Consider the following 26864-nt stretch of genomic DNA (forward strand, 5'->3'; position numbering starts at 1 on the left):
TGCTAATATTCTATTCAAAAATTTTTACATTTATATTCTCGAGTTAGATTAGGCCATATGCTTCTTTCTCTTACTCTACCTGGTTAGGATTTGTTGCTTTGATAATATTAACCATATAAAATAAAATATGTTTTCTTTTTTCTATTATTATTTTTTTTTAAGAGACAGGGCCTCACCCTGTTCCCCAGGCTGGAGTGCAGTGGTGAAGTCATGGCTCACTTCAGCCTCCAACTCCTGATTTCAAGAGGTTCTCAAGCCTCAGCCTCCTGATTAGCTAGGACTATAGGTGTGTGCCACCACACCTGGCCAAGTTTTACATTTTTTTTGGCAATGGGGTCTTGCTATATTGCCCAGGCTGGTCTTGAACTTCTGGCTTCAAGTGAGCAGTCCTCCCACCTTGGTCTCCTAAAACCACTGGGATTACAGGCATGAACTACTATGCCTGCCTCTCTTTCCTATTCTTTAGAAGAGTTTCTTTAACATTAAAATTGTCTTTTCCTGGAGCTTGCTTCCAAAACCCTGTGGGCCTGATGTTTTCTTTGTAGGAAGATTTCAAACTACTTATTTGATATTAATGTAGGATTCTTCTTAATTTTTATTTTTTGGGAGAGTCGACTTTCTAAGTCATGTTTTCCCCAAGATTTGCTTTCACATTTGTTGCAATAAAATTATTTAGAATATATTCTTATCTATTTTATCTGTGCCATACTTGTAGATGTTTTCTTATTTTTTTTCTTCCTATGCTTTATTTGTACTTTCTCTCCTTTGTTTTAATTCAGTCTTTCAGAGAGGACTGTGAGTTTTATTAGTTTTTTTCAGAGTTCTTTTCTTTAGGCTTTGTTGACTGTTTTATTAGGGTTAAAAAAAATCTTTATAGTCTTTCTTTTGCTCGAGTTTATTATGCTGCTGTTCATTAAGCATCCATCATTTTCTTCACAGACAAGGATTGGTGGCTAAAATTTTTTCAAGTCCTGTTTTTATTACTTCCACAAACTTAATGTAGCATTTTCTTTATCATTCAATATGATGTTGAAAATTTTTAATTTCTTCTTTAATTTGAAAGTTATTGAAGTATATTTATATAATTGCAAATATGTAGAATTTTTTAGAAACATAAAAAGGTTTTTAAATTTTAGCTTAATTGTATTACCATAATTTCTTCTTAAAATTGTTTTCCTTATTCCTGATATAAATCCTGTGGATGTTCTTTTACTAAAAGGCTCATGTTAGTAAACACTGTTTGTGTTAATCTATAAAAGTTTTGATTATTGCCTTTATTATGAAAGTGTTTTTTCTGGTTTTACAATTGTAGGTTTTATTTCCTTTCAATATTTGAAAATATTTTTCTATTGTTTCTGTGAAGTCTGGTGTAAGTCTGATTTAGGGTTGTACTAATAGATGTTTAGCAACTCTCTCTCTGAAGGAAAAAGTTACGATTTTCAGTGTTTGCTTATTTCTGTGGTGCAGATACCCTCACCATATTATATCAGTTATTGCAAAGTTGGGAAGAACATACAGTTAGGAATTATTTCTGCCATCCTGATACAACAGAGACAGTTAAGGAAGCAGCTAATAATATCTAGTAAGCTCATTAGAAAGTGCTGTTTTGATTATCAGTTACCTCTGCTTTTAATATTTCTCTGCTTACAATTTTATATTATAAAATAATAGTCTTGTTTAATTTATACAATGCATTTACTATTAAAAACTATCTGAAAAAAAATCCTAAAAGTTTAACAGTTGGCTCTCAGTCAAGCCCGTATTAGCTGTCACCAATTTACCACTGGTTGTTCTTTTCTTAATACATGATCTCTTGTTTCTTATTGCCTTTATAGTCTTTTTGTTTTGGTGTTCTTCATTTTTAGTGTAATATGTCTAGTATTAAATTCCTTTTAATTTATGTATATTATTTTTATATTATGCTTGGTTTATCTGTGGATTCATGACTTTTGCCATGTTTGCAAAATTCCCAGTCATTGTATCCCTATGTTCTTTATTCTTTCTGGGTCTCTGATTTGATATTTGTTATTTTTATTCTGTTCTCCATGTCTCTTAATAGCTTTTATATTTCCCATTTTCTTGCATCTTTTGTGCGTTTTCTGGCAGTTTATTCATATCTGTCTTCCAGTTCACTAATTCTTTTCAGCTGTGTTCAGTCTGCTGTTTAACTAGTCCATTGAGATATTGATTCCAACAGTGGTTTTTTTTTTTTCTTCATTTCTTAAAGTCTTATTTGTTTCTTTTCAGTGGCCTGGTCGTTCTTATTAATTTCTTATTGCTTGTGTCACTTTTTGGATTCCAATGTTTTTCCTTTTCATACTCCATATATAGTTATTTATAGTCTGCATTTGGTGATTTCCCTATATGAAGTATTAAGATCCTTTTACCTCACATTATGGTGGCTTGTTTCTTTGTATTCAGGAATATTTTTAAATTGCAAGTTCATATTGGGAATCCTGAGGCCTAAATTCAGAGTATTTTTCCCCAGCAGCAGATTTGTAAAGGCTTCTTCTGGGTTTCTGTGAGACCCTGAGGTTTAGTCTCCAAATGTGCTATTGGCCCCAGGTTTGGTCTTTAGAGACCCATGAGAACACAGGCATGTATGTGTCCTTTAGGCAACCCCATCTTTCATGTGTGACTGTAGTTCACGTTTTAATGCCTGTCTTTTGTCTTTCTATTTCATATACTCTTGAGTCTTGAATTTTTTCTTTATTTTTTTAAAGGCCCAGCAATGAAGTTTTGTTGTAATTATCTAATATCTAATTGTATTACAGTAGGAACTCCCAAAGAGAACACTATATTGCCCAAATTAGAAGAGTTGTTTTCTGTGAAGCCATAGTATGTAAACAGTTCCAGCATAGTCCTTTACGTATGCCGGAGACCTCATAAATATGTATTAAATAACTATTAGGAGAAGGTTACAAGATAGCATAAACCTGATTATATTTTCGCATTTTTCAGTTGTATCTCTTTGGGCTTTTATTTATGCAGTATATTTATTACATTATTATGTGTCAGGTACTGTTTTTCATTTTATACTTCCAGCCATTCTATTGTGATTAATAATATAATCTGAAGATTGGCTATTCTCTGTTATTTAACAATTATTTATCAAGCCAAATTGTCAGAAATCAAGCAAATACTAAGAGAGAAGGCTGGAATGATCTGGCTAATGTGTTTTTAAGCTGGTTTTAAAAAAACAGGAACTGTACAAAGCTAAATATACAAAAACCTAGAAAGAGAAGTGATATAAATATTACTTTGAATTTCTAGTTTCAAACCACAAAGATAAGCAGAAGTTTACTTGAAACTACAGTCTTCTAAATATAACTTACAGTTAATAGTACTTAACTATGATTTAGAACTTAAGCCATAGCAAGTCAGGGAGTAGTATATAAATAGGAGAATTTTAAATGAGTTTGGATTCTGAAACAAAAGGATTTTATAGCACAGACAACATAGCTGAAATAAGGCATAGTCATTTGAAGGAAAAAGGGACATTTAAATATTTTGTTTTTTTAAACCATTATTTTGTAAAATACTAAATATTTTTTGCCAATTAGTACTTTACACATAAGCTTCATTTAAGTGCATATATAGTACCTCAGTGTATTTTTAAAATTAAAAAATATTTATTGGGTTTACTTAAATTCTTTAGAACAGAAGGCTGGGCAAATGAAAATTTACTACTTATTCTTTTCACTTCAGAGCTGAAGTAAATTTTTTCATTTGTTTCTATTTCTCAATTATAAATGTAATTTGTAGATTTTTTATCTTATTAATGATGTAAGTAAAATGTATATAAATCAAAGTGCAATCTTAGTAAGAAGCTACATTTGTAGCTTGATGCTTGATTCTAGTTTACTCAAAATAAGAACAATCAAAGGGCATCAGAAGGAAAATCGAAATGTTTTTAAAACATAGAAAGATAATAGTCACATTGTTGAATCATTTCTCTTTATTTTTCTAATGCAAAATATATTTCATAATATCTCTAAAGTGCAAATGGGTGCATGAAAAGGAAGAGGATAAAGTACATTTGTGAAGTTGAAGATATTTATATCAAAATAACACTTACATGGCTGAAAAAAATAGCCAAGTGTTTAACAAAAAGCAGAAGTCCTATGTTCTAGTCTTCCTGAACCTCCTTCCCATTTTCTGGAAGGAACCACTTTAACTGTTTACCACTTTAACTGTTTCTGTATTTAACATTTTTTTTTTCCTTTTTCGACACGGAGTCTTGATCTATCGCTAGGCTGAAGTGCAGTGGCGTGATCTCAGCTCACTGCAGTCTCCGCCTCCCAGATTCAAGTGATTCTCCTGCCTCAGCCTCCTGAGTAGGATTACAGGTTCGCACCACCACACCTAGCTAATTTTTGTATTTTTAGTGGAGACAGGGTTTCACCATGTTGGCCAGGATGGTCTCGATCTTGTGATACACCCGCCTTGGCCTTCCAAAGTGCTGGGATTACAGATGTGAGCCACTGTGCCCAGCCTCTGTATTTAAATTCTAAGGTAAATGCCCAGAGTTTCCAAACTATAAGCTATGTGGTTGTTTTTTGCATGAGAATCTAACCCAGCTCCATATGATACCATATTAATGACATCTAATATGACACCATTTTAAATTTATCTCCTGGATACTTTTATAACTTTCTAGATGTTTAATTTGGAACTATATTACTTGTCTCACCAACTGTGGACAGTGTCCCTTGATTCTCAGCTTTGTAAGTTCAGGTTATCCTAAGGTTTCTTTCTCTTCTTTGCTCCAGTTCAGACGCTTACTTTTTACATTGTATAGGTTGATAACATTGTGCTATGTAATAAAAATGTTAAGTCTTCTGTGCTTGTCTGTAGTAGTGGTGGTGGTAGTAATTGAAAGCACTCACATAGTTCCTGCTTTGTGCCTGGCACATTACATATACATATTATTTATGATGCATACATATGTACAGACGTAGGTACTTCACATATATTAAACTTTAATCATTAGGCTGACTTTATGGTATAAGTAATATTATGGTCCTCATTTTACAGACAAGAAAATTTAAGTCACTTAGCAAGTGATAGAGCTAAGTAGATTAGCTTCTAAAAGTTGAAAATCAGTGAACATTGTTTACTATTATCACTAGGTAAAATGTTTATTTACATAAAATGTTTACTGTTAGATTTTATTCCTTGCACAGCCATTTATTTCTGTAGCTTTTGGTTATTTTTCTTTATTGATGCCTTGTTTTTGTGCAAAATATTTCAAATTCCCTTTTTCTAATTACAGCCTATAGGGGCCCTTAGAAGATTCTCCAGTTTTCTTAAAATGGTGACCTCTCCTACTTCATTGTATTTGGAGGTGATCATTTATGTGATTTGAGCACTATATATTTTTGTCACTTCAAAATTGAAAACATTTAATATGAGATGAGAAGTATCTTGCAGTTTTATGATACCCTTTGAAATAATTGGAAACACCATGTGCTCTGCCAGGGCATTATAAGGGAGGCTGATTTTTCTCAATATCACAAAAGCCTTCTGAACATAACACTCTTAATAAGTTTATCAACTTAAAAATATTTATTTGGTACCAAAAGACTCAAAGTTTAACCCACTTGAAATGTATACAAAAGAGTCTCTGATTTTAAAATAAATTACAGTTGCCTCTCAGTATTCATGGGGGATTGATTGATTCTAAGACTCCCTCAGATATAAAAATCTATGGATGCTCAAGTCCCTTATACAAAATGTCATAGTATTTGCATATAATTTATGCACATCCTCTTGTATGCCTTGAATCATTTCTAGATTAGTTATAATACCCAACACAATATAAGGGCTATGTAAATAGGTGTTATACTGTATTTTAAAATTCTGCATTATTTTAGTTTCTTTCCCCTGAATCCTTCCCCTTTCCCTTCCCTTTCCCCTTCCCCTTCCCTTTTCCCTTTCCCTTTCCCTTCTCTTCTTTTCTTTTCAGATAGTCTTGTTCTGTTGCTCAGGCTGGAGTACAGTGACCTCCTAGGCTCAAGCGATCCTCCTGCCTCAGTCCCCGCACGTAACTGTGGGACTACAGGCATGAAACACCATATTCAGCTAATTTTTTAAAATTTTAGTAGAGTTGAAGTCTCACTATATTGCCCAGGCTGGTCTCGAACTCCTGAGCTCAAACTATCCTCCCACCTCAGCCTCCTGAGTAACTGGGACTACAGGCACATGCCACCACGCCTGGCAAATTTTTTAAATTTTTTTGTAGAAACAGGTTCTCACCATGTTGCCCAGGCTGGTCTTGAACCCCTGGGCTCAAGTAATCCTCCTTCCTTGGACTCCCTAAATGTAGGGATTCCTGGCATGAGCCACTGTACCTGGCCTTTTTCTGAATATTCTTGGTCCATGGTTGGTTGAATCTGTGGTTGTAAAACCCTTGGATATGGAGGACCAAGAGGGCCCACTGCATTTCTTTATCACCTACCAAAAAATAATATTTTACCCCCTCTACTGGAAATAAGTAGAATTTCATTTGTATAGTTCTGCCTAGGCAACAGGCATAATTTGATGATGTTCTTTTACAGTCATTGAGCCCCTCCCCCATTCTATCTCTTCTTTCATTTCTGGCTCAGATTATATTGGCAAGATTGACAGCTGATTTTGAAACCAATTGACTCTAGAAGTGTAAATAAACATAGAGTGGATAAGACTGGGCATTAGAGTCAGACTACCTGGGGACTTAAATGTCAGTTTTATCACTAATTATATATGTGTCTTTGGGCACATTGGTATTTGTACCTCAGTTTCCTCACTTAAAAATTAGGGCTAATAGGCTGGGCATGGTGGCTCACACCTGTAATCCCAGCACTTTGGGAGTCCAAGGTGGGTGGATCACGAGGTCAAGAGATTGAGACCATCCTGGCCAACATGGTGAAACCTCATCTCTACTAAAAATACAAAAATTAGCCAGGTGTGGCAGTGTGCACCTGTAGACCCAGCCACTTGGGAGGCTGAGGCAGGAAAATCACTTGAACCTGGGAGGTGGAGGTTGCAGTGAGCCAAGATTGCGCCACTGCACTCCAGCCTGGAGATAGAGTGAGACTCTGTCTCAAAAAAAAAAGAAAAAACGATTTAGGGCTAATAATATCTATTTCACAAGATTGTTGAATTAATAATGATGAAACTTCTACATGAGTCTTGATAGTAAGCATTCAGTACGATATTACCGCTGCCAGCACTGTCACCACTACCGTCTCATGTTGCTACCAGATCACCTCCATAAAGTGATTAGTTAATATTGATCTCCTCTTTAAAGTTTTCAGGTGGGTTTCCTTTGTTTCCCAGATCTCACTACTCTTTGCAGTTGCTCTTAAGGCCTGTCTTTTTAAATAAGTAATTGGCAGAATTCATAGTCAGGTATGGCTGAGGGAAATGTGGTGTTATTCTCCCGAATCTCTCCTTGAACTGTCAGCATCATCTGTTGCTTTTCTTTTGTGTTATGTGTTGGTTCTTGCTTAACTGTTAGCATGATTGCTGTATCTTTTGTCATTTGTGCAAAATCCAGATTTATTTGTATTTCCTTAAGCATGATTATATCTGTATTGGTTGGCTATTTTATAATCTGGGTAAACTGAGGCATTTTAGGATGTAGTTCTTTAGTTTTGTAAAACTGCTGCTCTTCCCTGCTCAGGTCTAGAAATAGCTTTATTATTTGGGTGCTGCTAGGATATATTATAGAGTTCCCTCTAATTTTCTGGTTGAATGTCACCTTAAAAAATAGGACATTATTGAAAAGTCAAAACAAGTAAAACTTTCCAAAGCATTGTGTTCTATAATAGCAAACCTTTCTTTTTCTTACTTGAGTGTGTGTAAGTATTTTATGTTCTTTTTCTGCACTGGCCACATAGATTGTTTTGAATGAAAGGCTCTTGCTCTTCTCAAGTGTCATTTCTCTTCCACTTGTGGCATGTTCTTTAGTCTTCTACCTATTGACTGAGAAATGTTAGATTTTGAGTCTCAGTGTCTCTGTTTAGACTTGAGGTTTAAATAAATTTTGATTCTTTTAAAAAAAATCCTACCAATTTTTTTTTTTATCGCATTTTAGGTTTTGGGGTACATGTGAAGAACATGCAAGATTGTTGCATAGGTACACATGTGGCAGTGTGATTTGCTGCCTTCCTCTCTTTCACTTATATCTGGCATTTCTCCCCATGCTATCTCTCCCCAACTCCCCAACCCCTGCTGTCCCTCCCCTATTTCCCCCCAACAGACCCCAGTGTGTAGTGCTCCCCTCCCTGTGTCCATGTGTTCTCATTGTTCAACACCCGCCTATGAGTGAGAACATGCGGTGTTTGATTTTCTGTTCTTGTGTCAGTTTGCTGAGGATGATGGTTTCCAGGTTCATCCATGTCCCTACAAAGGACACGAACTCATCGTTTTTGATGGCTGCATAATATTCTATGGTGTATATGTGCCACATTTTCCCTGTCCAGTCTATCATCGATGGGCATTTGGGTTGGTTCCAGGTCTTTGCTATTGTAAACTGTGTTGCAATGAACATTCATGTGCATGTGTCCTTATAGTAGGACGATTTATAATCCTTTGGATATATGCCCAGTAATGGGATTGCTGGGTCAAATGGAACTTCTATGTCTAGGTCCTTGAGGAATCCCCACACTGTCTTCCACAATGGTTGAACTAATTTACACTCCCACCAACAGTGTAAAAGTGTTCCTATTTCTCCACATCCTCTCCAGCATCTGTTGTCTCCAGATTTTTTAATGATCGCCATTCTAACTGGCGTGAGATGGTATCTCAATGTAGTTTTGATTTGCATTTCTCTAATGACCAGTGATGATGAGCATTTTTTCATATGCTTGTTGGCCTCGTGTATGTCTTCTTTTGTAAGGTGTCTGTTCATATCCTTCACCCACTTTTGAATGGGCTTGTTTGTTTTTTACTTGTATATCTGTTTTAGTTCTTTGTAGATTCTGGATATCAGCCCTTTGTCAGATGGGTAAACTGCAAAAATTTTTTCCCATTCTGTTGGTTGTCGATTCACTCTAATGACTGTTTCTTTTGCCATGCAGAAGCTGTGGAGTTTGATTAGGTCCCATTTGTCTATTTTGGCTTTTGTTGCCAATGCTTTTGGTGTTTTGGTCATGAAGTCCTCGCCTATACCTATGTCCTGAATGGTTTTGCCTAGATTTTCTTCTAGGGTTTTTATGGTGTTAGGTCTTATGTTTAAGTCTTTAATCCATCTGGAGTTAATTTTAGTGTAAGCTGTCAGGAAGGGGTCCAGTTTTTGCACATGGCTAGCCAGTTTTCCTAACACCATTTATTACACAGGGAATCCTTTCTCCATTGTTTGCTTTTGTCAGGTTTGTCAAAGATAGGCTGGTTGTAGATATGTTTTGTCTTTGATTCATTTATGTGGTGAATTACATTTATAGACTTGCGTATGTTGAACCAGCCTTGCATCCCTGGGATGAATCCTACTTGATCATGGTGGATAAGCTTTTTGATGTGCTGTTGTAATCGGCTTGCCAGTATTTTATTGAAGATTTTTGCATCTATGTTCATCATGGATATTGGCCTGAAGTTTTCTTTTCTTGTTGAGTCTCTGCCGGGTTTTGGTATCAGGATGATGTTGGTCTCATAAAATGATTTGGGAAGGATTCCCTCTTTTTGGATTATCTGGAATAGTTTCAGAAGGAATGGTACCAGCTCCTCTTTGTATGTCTAGTAGAATTCGGCTGTGAACCCATCTGGACCTGGGCTTTTTTTGGGTGGTAGACTCTTAATTGCTGCCTCAACTTCAGACTTTGTTACTGGTCTATTCAGGGTTTCGACTTCTTCCTGGTTTAGGCTTAGGAGGAGGCAAGTGTCCAGGAATTTATCCATTTCTTCCAGGTTGACTAGTTTATGTGCATTGAGTTGTTTGTAATAATCTCTGATGATGGTTTGAATTTCTGTGGAATCTGTGATGATATCCCCTTTATCGTTTTTTATCGCATCTCTTTGGTTATTCTCTCTCTTCTTTTTTATTAATTTGGCTAGTGGTCTGTCTATTTTGTTGATCTTTTCAAAAAACCAGCTCCTGGATTTATTAATTTTTTGAAGGATTTTTTGTGTCTCTGTCTCCTTCAGTTCAGCTCTGATCTTAGTTATTTCTTGTCTTCTGCTAGGTTTTGAGTTTTTTTGATCTTGCTCCTCTAGTTCTTTCAATTTTGATGATAGGGTGTCAATTTTAGATCTCTCCTTGCTTCTGATGTGGGCACTTACTGCTATATAGTTTCCTCTAGAGACTGCTTTAAACGTGTCCCAGAGATTCTGTTATGTTGTGTCTTCGTTCTCATTGGTTTCGAAGAACATCTTTATTTCTACTTCATTTCATTGTTTACTCAATCAACATTCAAGAGCCAGTTGTTCAGTTTCCATGAAGCTGTGCGGTTCTCAGTTAGTTTCTGAATTCTGAGTTCTAACTTGATTGTGCTGTGGTCTGAGAGACTGTTTGTTATGATTTCCATTCTTTTGCATTTGCTGAGGAGTGATTTACTTCCAATTACGTGGTCAATTTTAGAGTAGGTGCGATGTGGTGCTGAGAAGAATGTATATTCTGTGGATTTGGGGTGGAGTGTTCTGTAAATGTCTATTAGATTTGCTTGGTCCCGGTCTGAGTTCAAGTCCTGGATATCGTTGTTAATTTTCTGTCTCATTGATCTGTCTAATATTGACAATGGGGTGTTAAAGTCTCCCACTATTATTATGTGGGAGTCTAAGTCTCTTTGTAAGTCATTAAGAACTTGCCTTATGTATCTGGGTGCTCCTGTATTGGGTGCGTATATATTTAGGATCGTTAGCTCTTCTTGTTGCATTGATCCTTTTACCATTATGTAATGTCCTTCTTTGTCTCTTTTTATCTTTGGTGCTTTAGCGTCTATTTTATCAGAGACGAGAATTGCAACTCCTGCTTTTTTTTTGCTCTCCATTTGCTTAGTAAATCTTCCTCCATCCCTTTATTTTGAGCCTTTGTGTATCCTTGCATGTGAGATGGGTTTCCTGGATACAGCACACTGATGGGTTTTGTCTTTTTATCCAATTTGCCAGTCTGTGTCTTTTGATTATGGCATTTAGTCCATTTACATTTAGGGTTAATATTGTTATGTATGAATTTGATACTGCCATTTTGATGCTAGCTGACTGTTTTGCCCATTAGTTGATGCAGATTCTTCATTGTGTTGATGCTCTTTACCATTTGGTATGTTTTTGGAGTGGCTGGTACTGGTTGTTCCTTTCTATGTGTAGTGCCTCTTTCAGGATCTCTTGTAAAGCAGTCCTGGTGGTGATGAAATCTCTGAGTACTTGCTTGTTCACAAAGGATTTTATTTTTCCTTCACTTATGAAGCTTAGTTTGGCTGGATATGAAATTCTGGGTTGAAAGGTCTTTTCTTTAAGGACGTTGAATATTGGCTCCTACTCTCTTCTGGCTTGTAGGGTTTCTGCTGAGAGATCTACTGTGAGTCTGATGGGCTTCCCTTTGTGGGTAACCTGACCTTTCTCTCTGGCTGCCCTTAGCATTTTCTCCTTCATTTTGACCCTGGTGAATCTGACAATTATGTGCCTTGGGGTTGCTCTTCTTGAGGAATATCTTTGTGGTGTTCTCTGTATTTCCTGGACTTGAATATTGGCCTGCCTTGCTAGGTTGGGGAAGTTTTCCTGGATAATATCCTGAAGAGTATTTTCTGGCTTGGATTCATTCTCTTCGTCACATTCAGGTACACCTATCAAATGTAGATTGGGTCTTTTCACATAGTCCCATATTTCTTGTTGACTTTGTTCATTCCTTTTTACCGTTTTTTCTCTAATCTTGCCTTCTCGTTTTATTTCACTGAGTTGATCTTCGACCTCTGATTTCCTTTCTTCTGCTTGGTCAATTTGGCTGTTGAAACTTGTACATGCTTCACGAAGTTCTAGTGTTGTGTTTTTCAGCTCCATCAATTCACTTATATTCCTCTCTACATTGTCCATTCTCGTTAGCATTTTGTCAAATCTTTTTTCAGGTTCTTAGTTTCTTTGCATTGGGTTAGAACGTGTTCTTTTAGCTCACAGAGGTTTCTTATTACCCACCCTCTGAAGGCAGATTCTGTCATTTCATCACACTCATTCTCCATCCAGCCTTGTTCTCTTGCTGGTGAGAAGTTGTGATCCCTTGTAGGAGGAGAGGTGTTCTCGTTTCAGGTGTTTTCATCCTTTTTGCGCTGTTTTTTTCCCATCTTTGTGGATTTATCCACCTGTCATCTTTGTAATTGCTGACTTTCAGATTGGGTCTTTGAGTGAACATCCAGTTTGTTGATGATGAAGTTATTTCTGTTTCTTAGTTTTCCTTCTAACAGTCTGGCCCCTCTGCTGTAGGACTGCTGAGGTCCACTCCAGGCCCTGCTTGCCTGGGGATCACCTGCAGCAGCTGCAGAACAGTAAGGGTTGCTACCAGTTTCTTCTTCTGCTATCTTTGTCCCAGAAGGATACCCACCAAATGTCAGTCTGAGCTCTCCTTTATGAGGTGACTCTTTGGATATACAGGGGTCAGGGAGCTGCTAGAGGAGACAGTCTGTCCTTTGTAAGAGCTCAAGTGCTGAGCTGTGAGCTCTGTTGTTCATTCAGAGCTGCTGGGCAAGTACGTTTAAGTCTGCTGCAGCAGAACTCATAAACCCCTTTTTTTCCCCAGGTGTTCTGTTCCGGGGAGTTAGGGCTTTATTTATGAGTTTCCGTTGTACTGCTGCCTTTTTTTCAGGGCTGCCCTGCCCAACAAGGAGGCAGCCTAGTCACTGTCTGCCTGCAGAGGCTTTGCTGAGCTGCTGTGGGCTCTGCCCAGCTGCGGTGTGAACTTCCCTGCAGTCCTGTTTATATGGGTGTAGTTAGAACTGCCTCGGCAATGGTGGCCCACCTGTGTAATGGCGGACTCTCTCTGTAATGGCGGGTTGCTTTGGCAATGGCTGGTTGCCTCGGCAATGGCGGGCTGCCTCAGCAATGGCGGACTACCTCCGTAGTGGTGGAGTGCCTTGGTAATGGCGGATGCCTCTCCCCCACAGAGCTGGACCATCCCGGGTTCAGCTATGCTTGCTGTGTAACTCAACCCAGAGTGTTTCCAGTTGCTGTTTTTTTTTTGTGGGAGTGGGACCAGCCGAGCCTTTTTTAGTTGAACGGTTGACTCTCTCCCAGGTGTTCCAGTTGCCTGTTGAAAAGGCGCTGGGATCTGTGTGATTTCCCGTGCAGCGACGCACTGCACCAGCTGAAACAGCGGCGCTGAGATTCATGGTGCTTTTTTGCCTGGAAATCTCCTGGCCTGGCTCCCTGTTTCAGTCCCCTTTTTAATCAGATGAATGAGTGACTCTGCCTTCTTGGAGCTCCAATTGCCAGCTAAAAGGGCACCCAGATCAGCGTATTTTGTATGGAGAACCACTGCGCTGGCCAAAACAGCCACACTGGCGACCCGTGGGGCTCCTCTGCCTGGGAGTCTCCTGGTCTGTGGGCAATAAAAATCCGTCTGGAAATGTGGCGTCCACTCATCCTCTGTGCTTTCACTGGGTGCTGCAATCCTGAGCTGCTCCTAATTGGCCATCTTGGATCTTCTCCTCAATCCTACCAATTGTTAAGGTGTTTTCTGTTTTATAGTTTTATCTTATATTAATTTTAAATAAAACATTTACAATATGAAGTCATATGGTGCTAAAAATCCTATAAAAATCATCAGCAGTCCATTTTGCTTCACTCTTTCCCTTAGTACATTCTCTCTCTCTGAGCTGTTTGGTTCATTCTTTTGGTATTTAACTACTATTCTGAAATATTTATAAGTTGCTGTCTGTTCATTAATCTTATTCCTTTCATGGCAATCAGGGTTTTTAATTCAAGAAATTTTACATGCAAGAAACTTCACTTCTTTTAGTTGATGTAGAGAAGAGGACTGTACATTTTCTTTAAGTCAGAATTAACTTGACAAATTTCCTCTTAGGATTGGAACACTAAACATATATTTCAAGACATTATACAATTATAGAATTAAAGCATTAATGTTGGTGAAATTTGTTTCTTTTACTTTCTTCATTATATTGGGTATTAGAATGTTTGCATGGTTTGTGGATCTTAGTTTCTCAAAGTGAATACTCAGTTTAGCTTTGTACTTGGCTTCTCTCTTCTTGCACCTCTTCATTTCCATTTAAATAATAAATGAAATAAAGGATATGAATTTTTCTTTGAGCACATGGTTTTCTGTGTCTCCAGAGTTTTTTATATGAAGTGCTATTTTCATTTGATTGATTTTGTCTTTAATTTTTTAATTTTCTTGGAGTATAGTCAGCCAATTTAATCTATACAAACATTTTTAAATGGGTATTTTAAAGTTTATGATACCTTATGATTGATTTTTGTCAGTGTTCTATGGATACATATAAAACTTCTAAACTTTATTCTAGAGATAGGAAGTTCAATATATAATTATTAAATCAGTGTGTGAGTTGTTTTGGTCAATTATACTATGTCTGTACTCACTTTGTTTTATTATATCTGTCAATTTATGACAATGATATATTGATTGGTCATTTAACCAAGTATTTTTAAAATTTTCTTAATTAGTAAATACCTTTTGCTTTATATAATTTAACTTTTTACATTTTCTATCCTATTTGGTGCTCTTAACATTGAATTCCACATGATCTGATATTAATCTAGCACTCTAGCACTCATACTTTGTTTTGGGGGAATTTAGCTGATATTTCTTTGCCCATTCCATTATTTTAAACATTTTTCAATCATTTGACTTTAAGTATGTCTTGTTACAGCCTTTATCTGATCTTTGTCTTTTTAGCCCAGTCTGACAGTTTATCTTTCAGTGGGAGAATTCAGTTCTTTCATTTTTATTCTGAGTTATACTTGATCTTATTACTGCCTTTTCACCTTGTTCATTATTTATATTTGTGACTTTTTCACTTTTCTTAATTTTGCTTGTATTTTCAAGTTGATGTTTTCTCTTTTTCCTTTGTTGATGTGACAGTTCTGCACTTTTGCATTTCATCATTGGCCACTTTCCCTTCTAATGGCTCATAATCCAGTTTTTCTTCCACTTTAACATGAAAAAAGATACCAGCACTTTTTCACCTTAACACCCTAATCCTCCTCTTTCATTCCTAAATTTTTGTGGAAATAATTTAGTTGTTTAGGTTCAGATTGTTAGACTTTTCTGTGTCAGGAATTCATGTTGAACACTTAGATTACAGTTCATTTTTCATTTAGATTTAAGTCTGTATATTGTACAACATACATTGTATCCCCCATTTCTTCCCCTTCCCATACATAAAACATTTTTGGTTCAATTATTGTTTAGCTAGACGCTTTTCTCAAGTCATTTCCTTTGGTGGGAGCAGTGGTTGATGTGTTATTTACATTTTTAAATTTTGGCAAATACTTCTTTCACACCAGACTGTGTGTGTAGGATGTTTGCCTTGTACTTCTTTCTCTCCCAACTGTCTGGATGTTATTGTTCTTTCTTCTCTATTTCAGTATTACAAATGAGAAGTACAATGTAAATTTAATTCTTATTCAGTTTTAAGGAATTATTCTTTCTGGATGCTTGTCAGGTTTTTTCGTTTTTTGTTTTAAGGTATAGGAATTCTAGTGGGTTTTTTTTTTTTTTTTTTTTTTTTTTTTTTGGCCTGGGTGTCATTTCTCATTATCTTTGCCTGGATCTTGGAGAGCCCTGTGAGATTGTAATTCAATCCTCTCTTTAGTTCATGACATTTTTTTCTATATTATTTTAATTATTGCCTCTTCTGTCTTTTCTGTTTCCTCCTTCTGGAACTCTTCTTATGACTGTATGTTTGGTTTCCTTGATCCATTCAAGGCTCTTCTCTTTTCCCATGATGATTTTCACCTCTGTATTTTTACTTGGTGCTTTGAGATTTCTTTCATCTGATCTTTTATGCTGCCAGTTAGCATCAGTCTTCTCCTTTATCTACTGAATTATTGAGCTTGAGAATATAAATATTTAAATTTTAGTTTTTAAACATTTTTTCTAGAAGTTATTTTTTATACTTGATTCTCCTGAGTCATACTGCTTTTGACCTTGGTATTTCATCTTTCTCCTCCAGAAAATCTGTTAGATCTGCTTCTTCCTATTCCCTCCCACCCTTAAGTATGTTAGTTCTATGTGCATTTGGGTTGAGGTTGAGCTATTAGGGACTTTAGGCTGTTGTAATTCTATAAGTGATGAAAAGTACAGGCATCTCAACGTGCATAGTAGCAGCAGGAATGTTATCTATTTCTTGTTTATACACCTAGAGGACTCTGCCTTCCTTCTGATCTCCTTACATTTCCCAGCCCTAAGAGCAGACTGTCTTCCTATATTAGGTGCCTTCTGAGTCCTGGGAAGGCTGGCCATAGTTCTGTGTAGTTATCTATATGCGAAACTCTTCTGGAAGCTGGGCATGGTGGCACATGCACCTGTTGTCCCAGTTTCTTGGGAGAGTGAGGCAGGAGGATCACTTGAGCCCAGGAGTTTTAGGCTGTAGCATGTAGTGATCATGTGTATGAATAGCTACTGCGTTCCAGCCTGGGTAACATAGCAAGACCCTGTCTCTAAAAAACAAACCAACTCTTTTGGGTCAGGCAGAGCAAATCCTGCACCAGTTATTTTTCTCAAGGTGCCCATAAGCCCGTGGCCACATTCTTCAGACCACTGCCTGCTGACTCCCGAGCTGACTAGTTCAAGAGAGGTAAATGGGGTTGGATTTGGAATTGAAGTGGGAAAGTTAAATCAAATTCAACGCCTTCCCCAGCCTCAGAATTCTGAATTTTAATACTCCATTCGTAGTTTCAATTAGCAGTAATTGTGCCTTGCATAAATTTCATTGGCTATGATACTGCCACTGCACAAAGCTCTTTGTAGTTTCAGATGACATGTCTTCCCTCTGTGTTATTCATTGTGTGTTTAATGACATTGTAGAGGAGATTTTTATTTTCAAATCTTATCTTTGACTATCATGGTTTTTCCTATCCCTATATATGCATAACCTCTTGGACCACACTACAGTTTTTAGGAAGTGTCCTTGTAAAAGTGCAGTTTGAACAAATAAACTACTACAAGACTTTATTAGTTTTGACAAGTAAAACTGTTCTGAGAGAGTTTATTTGTCTGTATGCAAATTTTAGTGAACAAAATATGATGGATCTGAAAATCTTGCACAAGACAGAAGCCAGTTAAAATAGGACAGAAACCAAAAATAAGAGGGAAGCCAGTGGGAAGAAACAGGAGCCAAGAATCAGCTATGAGTTGTCAGTGGTTCTTAGAAGTTGACATGGAGATAACACGGAAACTGAAAGCCACATATAATCAGAAAACCTTCTTCCGGCCAGTAGTTGTGATTTTTTTTCCTTAAGTCCTCTACCTGAGTTGCTGACAAGGAGTATTAGAAAAGATTAAACATTAAAGGCACTCATTCTGTTCCAAAAAATTAAGGAAGCATTCAGTACAATCTGAATAGATGAGAGAAAATATTGTATCTTATAGTCACAGGTTGTAAAGTTAGTGCAAATATATGTATATTTTTTAAACAATCATTTGCCTTAAATATTTGAGATTTGAATTTTGCACACGTGCTCTCTGTTAGATTGCTTGATATTCAGTTTGTCGTAATCAGCCTCAGGCAAAGAGATTTTGAATTATACAACATATGTAAACGTCACATTGAATGGTAATTAGTCTGTGCTGCTCAGTGGCACTTAATGTTGAGGTTAATGGTTCAGTAAAAAATTTAAAAAGCCAGTGACAAGACCCATATCTATATCTATTAGTCTATCTATAGATAGGTACGACTATAGATATCTATATACATATATAGATAGATAGGCTGAAAATTAGTGAAAGCTTTTATTCTTTGTCAGTGATTTAATGCCTGGCTATGTATCTGAGCCAGTGTTTTTACATTTATTACATGTACAAACATGACGACTGGTGACAATATATTTGAACTTTGACATTTGTCAAAGGTACAGGCCAAGTAAAATGCTGCCTTAAAAACTGCTCTCTCTCCTTTTAAATTTTATTTGTTTAAGACATTGTTATGGAATGTGTTTGTCATCTTAACTTTTGTTCTCTTAGCTTAAAGATTTTTGAGGTCATAATTACAAAAAAGGAAGGAACAAGAATGGCTGGGTCACTTGCTTGTACCAAGATTTGTTGAGTGGGTAAAAAGGTAACAGTAGACATTAAATACCCAGACCAATATGAGAAGTAAAACATTATAAGAAGATATATTTCTACAGTTTTGTACCTTGCATTATATGCATGTAATTAAAAAAGGAACTTAACTTTTTTATGACACAAGAAACTGTGTCAGATACCAATGTGTACACTGAATTTAGGAATTCCAGTTTGTTCTAAAGAAGGATTTAAAAAATAAATCATGGAAGGACCTATACAGAGGTTTTATTTTCCTCCTGGTACTGGAATGTTGCTGTTTTTTGAATATTTAACATTAGAAATATATTGGGGGGTTAAAAATTCTATGCTTTAAAACGTACTTAAAAAATATATGTAATACTTCATATAGGTTGAATATTAAACAGTGATACTTGAGTATTCTAGAGCCATAATTAGAATACTGATTGGAAACTGTCAAAATTCAGTGAGTCAACAAACCAATTAAAAAAAACTCAAGGATATTAGATTTCAAAATGTTCTTCCTTAATTTAGTTTGTACATTATACTTTATTTTAATAATTCATGTATGGCTTAACATTACAGGAAATGTCATGTAATAGAATTTATAAAATAATGAAGTTTCAGTAATATGAATCCTATCTTTGGAATATTGCTTTTAAATCTCAGATTATGATGTTTTCTAAGGAATTATCTAGTTTGATGCATAAAAACAAGTCTTTGCTTAGTAACTTCATCCATCTTATAATTTTGAAACCACTGACTTCAGAAAATAAATGGAATAATTGTGTTATATGTCATTTTGTGGTTGAGCAAATAAGACAAAAAAATTTATTAAGAAACCAAAAAATATATTTCTAATATAGAACAATAATTGTCATTTGAATATTACTTTGTGATGCTTATCCATATACCTATGTACTTTTTGTGTGTGTTGTTTTTGCATAGACCCGATAAATAGATTGTTCATTTTAGTGAAAAACATAGCCCCTGCTTACTGTCTGTCTTGTGTCATGCTAGATATTTAAGGAATATAGGATTGATTTATATATCATTGGGCTTAAGTGGGTGAGTTAGAGGTGAAAGACAGTAAGCAAGCCTGAAGATGTAAATTCTAGTTGAAAATTTGGACATTTATTTGTCTTTGGTTCCATTAGGAGGTGGAAGTAAGCAAGAAAGAGCTCTTCTTTTAGTATTGATGTGGATTTTTGCATGTCCAGGATCTACTCTGTTTCTTATTCTTACTATTAATGGTAGAGGTTCACAAGTATGGTAAGTATGGACTTAGATTTTGTTCCTAAACAGAGATATTATATATAGGTTTTACATTCTGATGTGTTTATATGAGTGGAAAAATTTATCACATTTAAAATGAAATAGCCAGCAACTACCTCTTTTCTCATAATCATAATATGATAATTGCCAAAGACCTTCTAGTCCATTTAATGGTTAGGTAAAATCTTTGTTCTATTAACCTCCTTTAATTTTTTTCCTAGTGGGTGAGAGATATAGTTCTTAACTGATGAAATTTTAGACAGCATAAAAATAATTGCTTTTTGTTTAAAATTGAGAATTATTTTCTTTCCTTTTGGGGGTCTTATGATTTCTTATATTGCAAAGCCATTTGAAATTTAATGTAATCTGACCTCACTATGTGAAGCTGGGCTATTTTTCTGCCTCCTTCTCAGTCTTATTCTGTAGCTGAGTGTTGTTCCTCAAATATAGTCTGTGCTTTGCTCCTTGTCATTTAATTGATTCTGGTTCCTGGTATCTAAGTACCTTTCCATCCTTTTCTTTCCAGTAATCACCTGTGTATGCTCCAGGACCAAATTCAGATGTTACTTCTTTATGAATTTTTGAATTATTCTTCTCCCCATGCTCCCAACAGAATTAAATAGTTCCCTTCTTTTGGTTGTCATTGCACATTATAGATGGCTCTTACAACAACTATCAATCATAGATACATCATAGTTATTAAGAGTAGGGACCATATGTTATTCATCCTTGAATCTTCTAGGACAAGCAGTTGTTAACGTTTGTTGAATTGAAATGTTTTAAGACTTAATGCTTCAAATGATTAAGAAAGCAGCTTGCCTCATTAAATTCTTTGATAATAACCTACTCTCACTGTGTTTCCCTCATACACTATCCTCACCTTTTATATTGTGGTTTTTGAGTTATATTAAAATATTTTTGATATTTTAGTGATAGCTTGAGAGCAATCAAAGAAGGATCATTTTATGTAGATCTCTTTTGACTCTTCATTGCTATTTAGTTTTGAGTTTCATTTTCTTCTCCCCTTTTTGCAGGACCCTAATAGGAGTATTCATACCAGCAGCAGCAGCAGCAGCAGCAGTAGCAGCAGCAGCAGCAGCAGCAGCAGCAGTAGCAGCAGCAGCAGTAGCAGCAGCAGCAGCAGCAGCAGCAGCAGCAGTAGCAGCAGCAGCAGCAGCAGTAGTACCAGTTTTTCAAAGCCTCACAAATTAATGAAGGAGCACAAGGAAAAACCTTCTAAAGACTCCAGAGAACATAAAAGTGCCTTCAAAGAACCTTCCAGGGATCACAACAAATCTTCCAAAGAATCCTCTAAGAAACCCAAAGAAAATAAACCACTGAAAGAAGAGAAAATAGTTCCTAAGATGGCCTTCAAGGAACCTAAACCCATGTCAAAAGAGCCAAAACCAGACAGTAACTTACTCACCATCACCAGTGGACAAGATAAGAAGGCTCCTAGTAAAAGGCCACCCATATCAGATTCTGAAGAAGTCTCAGCCAAAAAAAGGAAAAAGAGTAGCTCAGAGGCTTTATTTAAAAGTTTTTCTAGCGCACCACCACTGATACTCACTTGTTCTGCTGACAAAAAACAGATAAAAGATAAATCTCATGTCAAGATGGGAAAGGTCAAAATTGAAAGTGAGACATCAGAGAAGAAGAAATCAACTTTACCGCCATTTGATGATATTGTGGATCCCAATGATTCAGATGTGGAGGAGAATATATCCTCTAAATCTGATGTGAGTAGTTCTTACTGGCTTTCTTCCTTCCCCTTATTTTCAGATTTTATTTCAAATAGCTTCATAATAAAGAATGAGGGAAGAAAATGAATGCTGAACCATAAAATGGTAGCACATTGATAGATCTGGCCTAGAAATGCATTTCCTTAACTAATGGGAAGAAGGAAATGAAATCATTAAGGAATCTGCAGATTTTTAGGCTGTTATTTAAGTTGTAAAGGAAAGCTGTTTCCATAGTGCAATAATGGGTCATTTGAATAGCAGCAGACAATTTAGGTGCTCGTCAAAGCTTGGTATCTATCCTTTCCAATGATTGATGACTTCAGAAAATGAGAAGAATACAATAAAACTTGAATAAAAGGGAAAATAAATTTAAAAGAGAAACTTAGAAAATATTAGGGCTAGGCCGGGCGTGGTGGCTCACACCTGTAATCCCAGCACTTTGGGAGGCCGAGGAGGGCGGATCTCGAGGTCAAGAGATTGAGACCATGGTGAAACCCTGTCTTTACTAAAAAATACAAAAATTAGCTGGGCGTGGTGCGCGCACCTGTAGTCCCAGCTACTTGGGAGGCTGAGGCAGGAGAATTGCTTGAACCTGGGAGACAGAGGTTGCGGTGAGCCGAGAGCGTGCCACTGCACTCCAGCCTGGTGCCTGGTGACACAGTGAGACTCTGTCTCAAGAAAAAAAAAATTAGGGTTATAATGTTGATGTTTTGATCATTGGAGTGAAGTAACGTGTTTACGTTGATAGAAGGATGGTGATAGTATTTTTATTTTACCAGTTTTATTGAGGCAAAATGATGTAACAATATACTACACATATTTAAAATGTATAATTTGATAAATTTTAACATTTGTGTGTATCTGTAAAACCAGGAAGTAGTGTTTTGAAAAAAGAATATTTAGTCTTTTTCTTCATTGTTTAGCCACTGATTTGAAAGGGGTGGGTTATGTGATCTTCACTGCAAGTTTTTCATTAATGGGTGGAATTATCTTTTGTGGATGCCTAAAAGAGCATCTGACCTTCTAATAACCCTGAAAGATGGTTTTTGATATTGGGATTTAAACTTATAATTAGAGATTTTCAGCAGTGGAAGGGATTTTCAGATTATTTATTCTAACCTCTTAACTGATGTAATAAATCTTATGCTTCTAGTGTCAGGGTTGTTACTAATTCAGAAGTATTTGATAATGTTTTTGAAGAATAAACATTACTTTGAAGTTATCTCCTTACTTTCCTTTTGTTTTCCTGATATTGCCCTTTTTTCAGTTACTTATTGGTAATGATCAGTCCCAATAATCTCCTTATGTTAGCCTGACAGTATTTCTAGGCAACGGTCAAAGAAGCTATCTGGCTGAAAATTACTGGCAGTCTTAGAAAACTGTTCTTTCTGTCCCTTGGGTTGCCCACAGATGTCTCTAGTTTAAGTGCTGGCAAAGGCTGGGAGGCTTTAGTAGTAGATTTCTTGTCCTGGGTTTGCACTGTTCTTGGTAGAAAGCCAGCCAGGGTCAGGACATGTTGCTGACACTGATCCCCAGTGGTCACTTCCCCAGGAAGTCCCCCGACTTCCTTACTCTCTATAGCTAATGTTGAAATTTTAGTAGAAAATTGGATTAGGACAGTAGCATATAAAATACTGGACGCTGGGAAAATTTGTTCCAGTACTTGGTAAAGGCTTTATAGTTATATAGTTTGTGAAATGGATATGAGAGTTGAATGTGTTTGTTCTAATATTTCAACTATTTATTTTTCCTTCTTACCTTTCCTCTTAATTTGAAACTTATTCTTAATGCAGATGTTACTTGGACCTTTTGTTGTATGTTAGACTTTTGTTTCAGATCACCTTGAGATGCCGTTGGGTTGTGATTAGTCTATCACTGTTGTCAAATTTAGCAACTTTGTCTTTTTATATTCTGACATGTAGCAATTCTTCTAGTATAGAGGTTTTCAAATTATGGGTTGTGATTCACTGGTGAGCTATGAAATAAATTTAACATATCGCTAGCATTAAAAAACAACAGAACATGTTGTAATTAGTATGGGTAAGTAATGGCTTATGAAAATTTTATTTCAGAGAGGGTATGTGTGTGTTTCTTATAGTGGTCAAAATTTTGAAAGGCATCTTTTTAGAATGTTTGCTGATTTATGAGAAGACCAAATGGTGTTCATAAAGCCCTGTTGAAAGCTCTTTCTACATGAAACTGTCACAGATGATCTTCCTCTTTAGATCATTTTGTTTATTCTCCTTTTGTTTGCCTCTTGCTCCCTCCATATATATGATTTATAAAGTATGTCATTCTTTTAATAAAATTCTTGTTCAATTTTGTGTATTTATTCAAAAGTATACCTTGAAAAGTCTTCTGGAATGAAGAGTTAGAATGGGAATACTTTACAGTAGGTAGTAAATTTTCAAAATGGTATATAACATATTAGAGCCACAAATACAGTGATTACAGTAGTAGCTTTTGTAATGTACTCTGCATAGCATTGCAGAGAAAGCCTGTAAAGGCTTTCAGGTATTATTTGTATAAAACCCAACAACTGTACTTTCCTTATTAGTCTTCTGGTACTAGTAATGCTTTTATTGTTGTTGCTATTGGTTTAATACTTGAAATGTAGGTAGTGTAACAGAAGAGAATTGACAAAAGTAGTGTCATATAAACCATGAACCCAAAGACCTTTCTATGATCAAAGGAGGGTAAGAGAGAGTTGAAATTCCATTTATCCAGTAGAAAAGATAGCCTTTGTTTAGACTGTCTTCTACCTGGCATCCCTCCTGCCAGCAAGACAAAAGGAACAGGGAGGGGACACTTACAATGGAGAGCACTAAGCTATGGACTGTTAGGGACTGCTTAGTGCTCACCGTTACAAGTGTTCCCTTGGCCAGTAACTGACTTGGTAGCTTGGGGCACTTCAGGGAGCACTGTACGCATTGTCCTGATTGTGTGTCTGCCTCTGGGTAAGTGTGATTACATGACCAGATCTCTCTAAGGTCCTTTCCAGCTTTGTTATTTGAATATGAGCCAGATTTACATTCATTTGTGGGAGACGAGGTGGTAGGTGATTTTAGACATAATGAGCAGAGATGATGGTCTTAGGAAACAGAAAAAAGACACAAATAAATCAGAAGAGTTTGAAGAATGAGGAAGGCTGGGGAAAATGATTATTCGTCTAGTATGTCTATAAAGAAAACATCTCGGCTGGGCACGGTGGCTCACACCTGCAATCCCAGCACTTTGGGAGGCCGAGGAAGGTGGATTACAAAGTCAGGAATTCCAGACCAGCCTGACCAACATGGTGGAACCCCATCTGTACTAAAAATACAAAAATTAGCCGGGCATGGTGGTGCACGCCTGTAATCCCAGCTACTCAGGAGACTGAGGCAGGAGAGTTGCTTGAACCCAGGAGGTGGAGGTTGCAGTGAGTGAGATCTCACCATTGCACTCCAGCCTGGGTGACAGAGCCAGACTCTGTCTCAAAAAAACAAAACAAAACAAAACAGAAAACATCTTGCCTCAGTATAGGTTTATTGTACTTTAAAAGATGAACATTTTAAAAAACCTATTCTAGAATCAAATTCAATTCAGGTTTTATATAAAAATGTCAGTCATATTAAGATGAGTTACAAAGCTTAGTTTGGGTCAGATTTTTATATACTTGGTATGTGAGAAGAGAGAAAGAAGTTAGACATCCGTGGTTTGTATGCCTAACTCCTCTTTGAGGGATCAATCTCTTACTGTTTGATAAGTGAAAGGTAGGTGGATAGGTAACTAGAATTCTGCCATCTGGTGTCAGATAGCCTGTGTTTAAAATTTCAGTGCCAGCAGTGATCTTGGGCAACTAATTTAACTTTCTCTGTTTCTAAGTTTCTTCTTTTGTAAGATGGAAATCGTAATAGTATCTTCTTTGTAGGATTCTTGTGAAAATTTAATAAATTAATCTGGGTAAAGCACTTAACACACTAATAAAAAAATGTTATTTAGCTATTTGCTATGTATGATTTCACTTCTGGGAACCTATGTACCCTGTAGCTTTGAAAGGGATTTTTTGTTATTCAAATATACTACACAATTCTGGTGTCCTTTTTCAAGGGTGTGGGTTTATATGCTGCAGCACTTGGTACTCTACCGTCACTTTGTTTTGAATTTTGTCTTTTGTCACTTTGTTCTGAATTTTGTCTTCACAAGGTCTATGGTCTTGATGTTGATATGCTTCTGTTACATGATCAGTGTAAAAGTACAAGACAGAATGTCTGTTTTAAGCTGAAAGATAAACCAAAGTTTCTCAGACCTTTCAGCTTTTTAATTAAATGAGATAAAGGACAAGAACATACCAAGTACTGCATTGGGTAGACACTTTGTTTTTTCTTTTTCTTTTTTGCTGTTACTGTTAAAATATCCTAAGAAATGATTTGAGTTCCTGTTAATATAACTGAAAGAATAATTTTTAAATACATTTTGTGATTCTTAAAATGTTTCTCATAAAGAAATCTATACTGTCACATGAAAGTTTGTCAATAATTATCCCCTACAGAGGAATTTGGTAGGGGCTGGGATAAGGTAGAGAGGCAGAAGGGCTGTGTTATAGTGGGTGAGCTTTTGGCAAATACAGAAAGTATGACAGGGGAATGTTTTTGTTAAGAATATTTTACATTCAAGAACTGAGGCTATTCCCATTAGAGTACAGTGGTTCTTGGTTTAGGTGTTCATCTCTTTGGGGTACATATGTTCCACTGTACTTGCTGTTTAATAGGTAAGTAACTGATGACTAACTAGCAGCTAGTTACAAAGGGATTGTATCAGTGTCAACTAAAGGTTTATAATTGTGCTTTTTATTAACCTGCTTAAACTTTAATTGATAATAAGGGAAGAAAACAAATACTTTTCACCTTTTCTGTAATTTCCCATTTTTTGTGTTTTTCATATAATTTTGCTCCTGAAGAGAAGTGTGTAGAGTTGATCATGTCTTGTGATAGGGAGAAGTTTGGTATTCACAACAGAGGAGAAAAAAAACAGTAAATGAAAATTGAAATAACCACATATCAGATTCAGTTATGGTTGTAATTTTCTTATCATTCCCTACTCTTTCTTGCCTTGCTCTGAGGATGTAATCATAGTTTTAAAGTGAAGAAATAAAAGATTTTGATGATCTTTCCCTGAAAATGGACAAATTATATTTGTTAAAATGTTTCATCCTTCAACCTGCAGTGTGAGAAGAGAGATTTCAGTCATGTCTTTCGATAGTTTGAGCTTACCAAGGTGTATTCTTGGAGAAAACCTTCTTGAAGGAGGAAAACAAAATCTCATCAGATGGCAGCATTTTTTCCCAAGGGTGGATGGTGATTCCAACGCAGGATAAACCCTTTAAACCACCTTACCAGAAGTTTCTTTCAAAAAGAAGAAAAGGAAGAAGGAAAAAGAAACTTCCCTTCTTTTGTTGTTTCTCATTTCCTCCCGCCCCACCCTGTTCATTGCCGTGCTTAAACTGTCTGGAGCTGGCAGTAAAAGTCCTGCTGTTGAAGCATTGGCCTTAGGTTTTTATGTGATGGAAAGTTGTTGCAGTCAGAGAAGAAGGTCTTTATTGTGTTTTCAAAGTGGCTTTTTAATGACTTGTAATTCCAGCACATGCAAGAGCTGTAAAGTCTGTAAGTATGGTGAGGGAG

General features: G+C 36.3%; 1 protein-coding gene across 1 annotated transcript in view; it reads left to right on the plus strand.

The window, feature by feature from the left end:
- Positions 1–26864, plus strand: part of MLLT3 (MLLT3 super elongation complex subunit) — a 273917-nt gene that overhangs the window by 182259 nt on the left and 64794 nt on the right. The window contains exon 5 of the mRNA XM_012449995.2: positions 20497–21201. Coding sequence (XP_012305418.1) covers positions 20497–21201 — 705 coding nt within the window. The remainder of the gene's footprint in view (positions 1–20496; positions 21202–26864) is intronic.

Source organism: Aotus nancymaae, unplaced genomic scaffold (assembly GCF_030222135.1).
Source record: "Aotus nancymaae isolate 86718 unplaced genomic scaffold, 86718_ANA_hifiasm-v0.15.2.pri h1tg000003l, whole genome shotgun sequence".
Lineage (NCBI taxonomy): Eukaryota > Metazoa > Chordata > Mammalia > Primates > Aotidae > Aotus > Aotus nancymaae.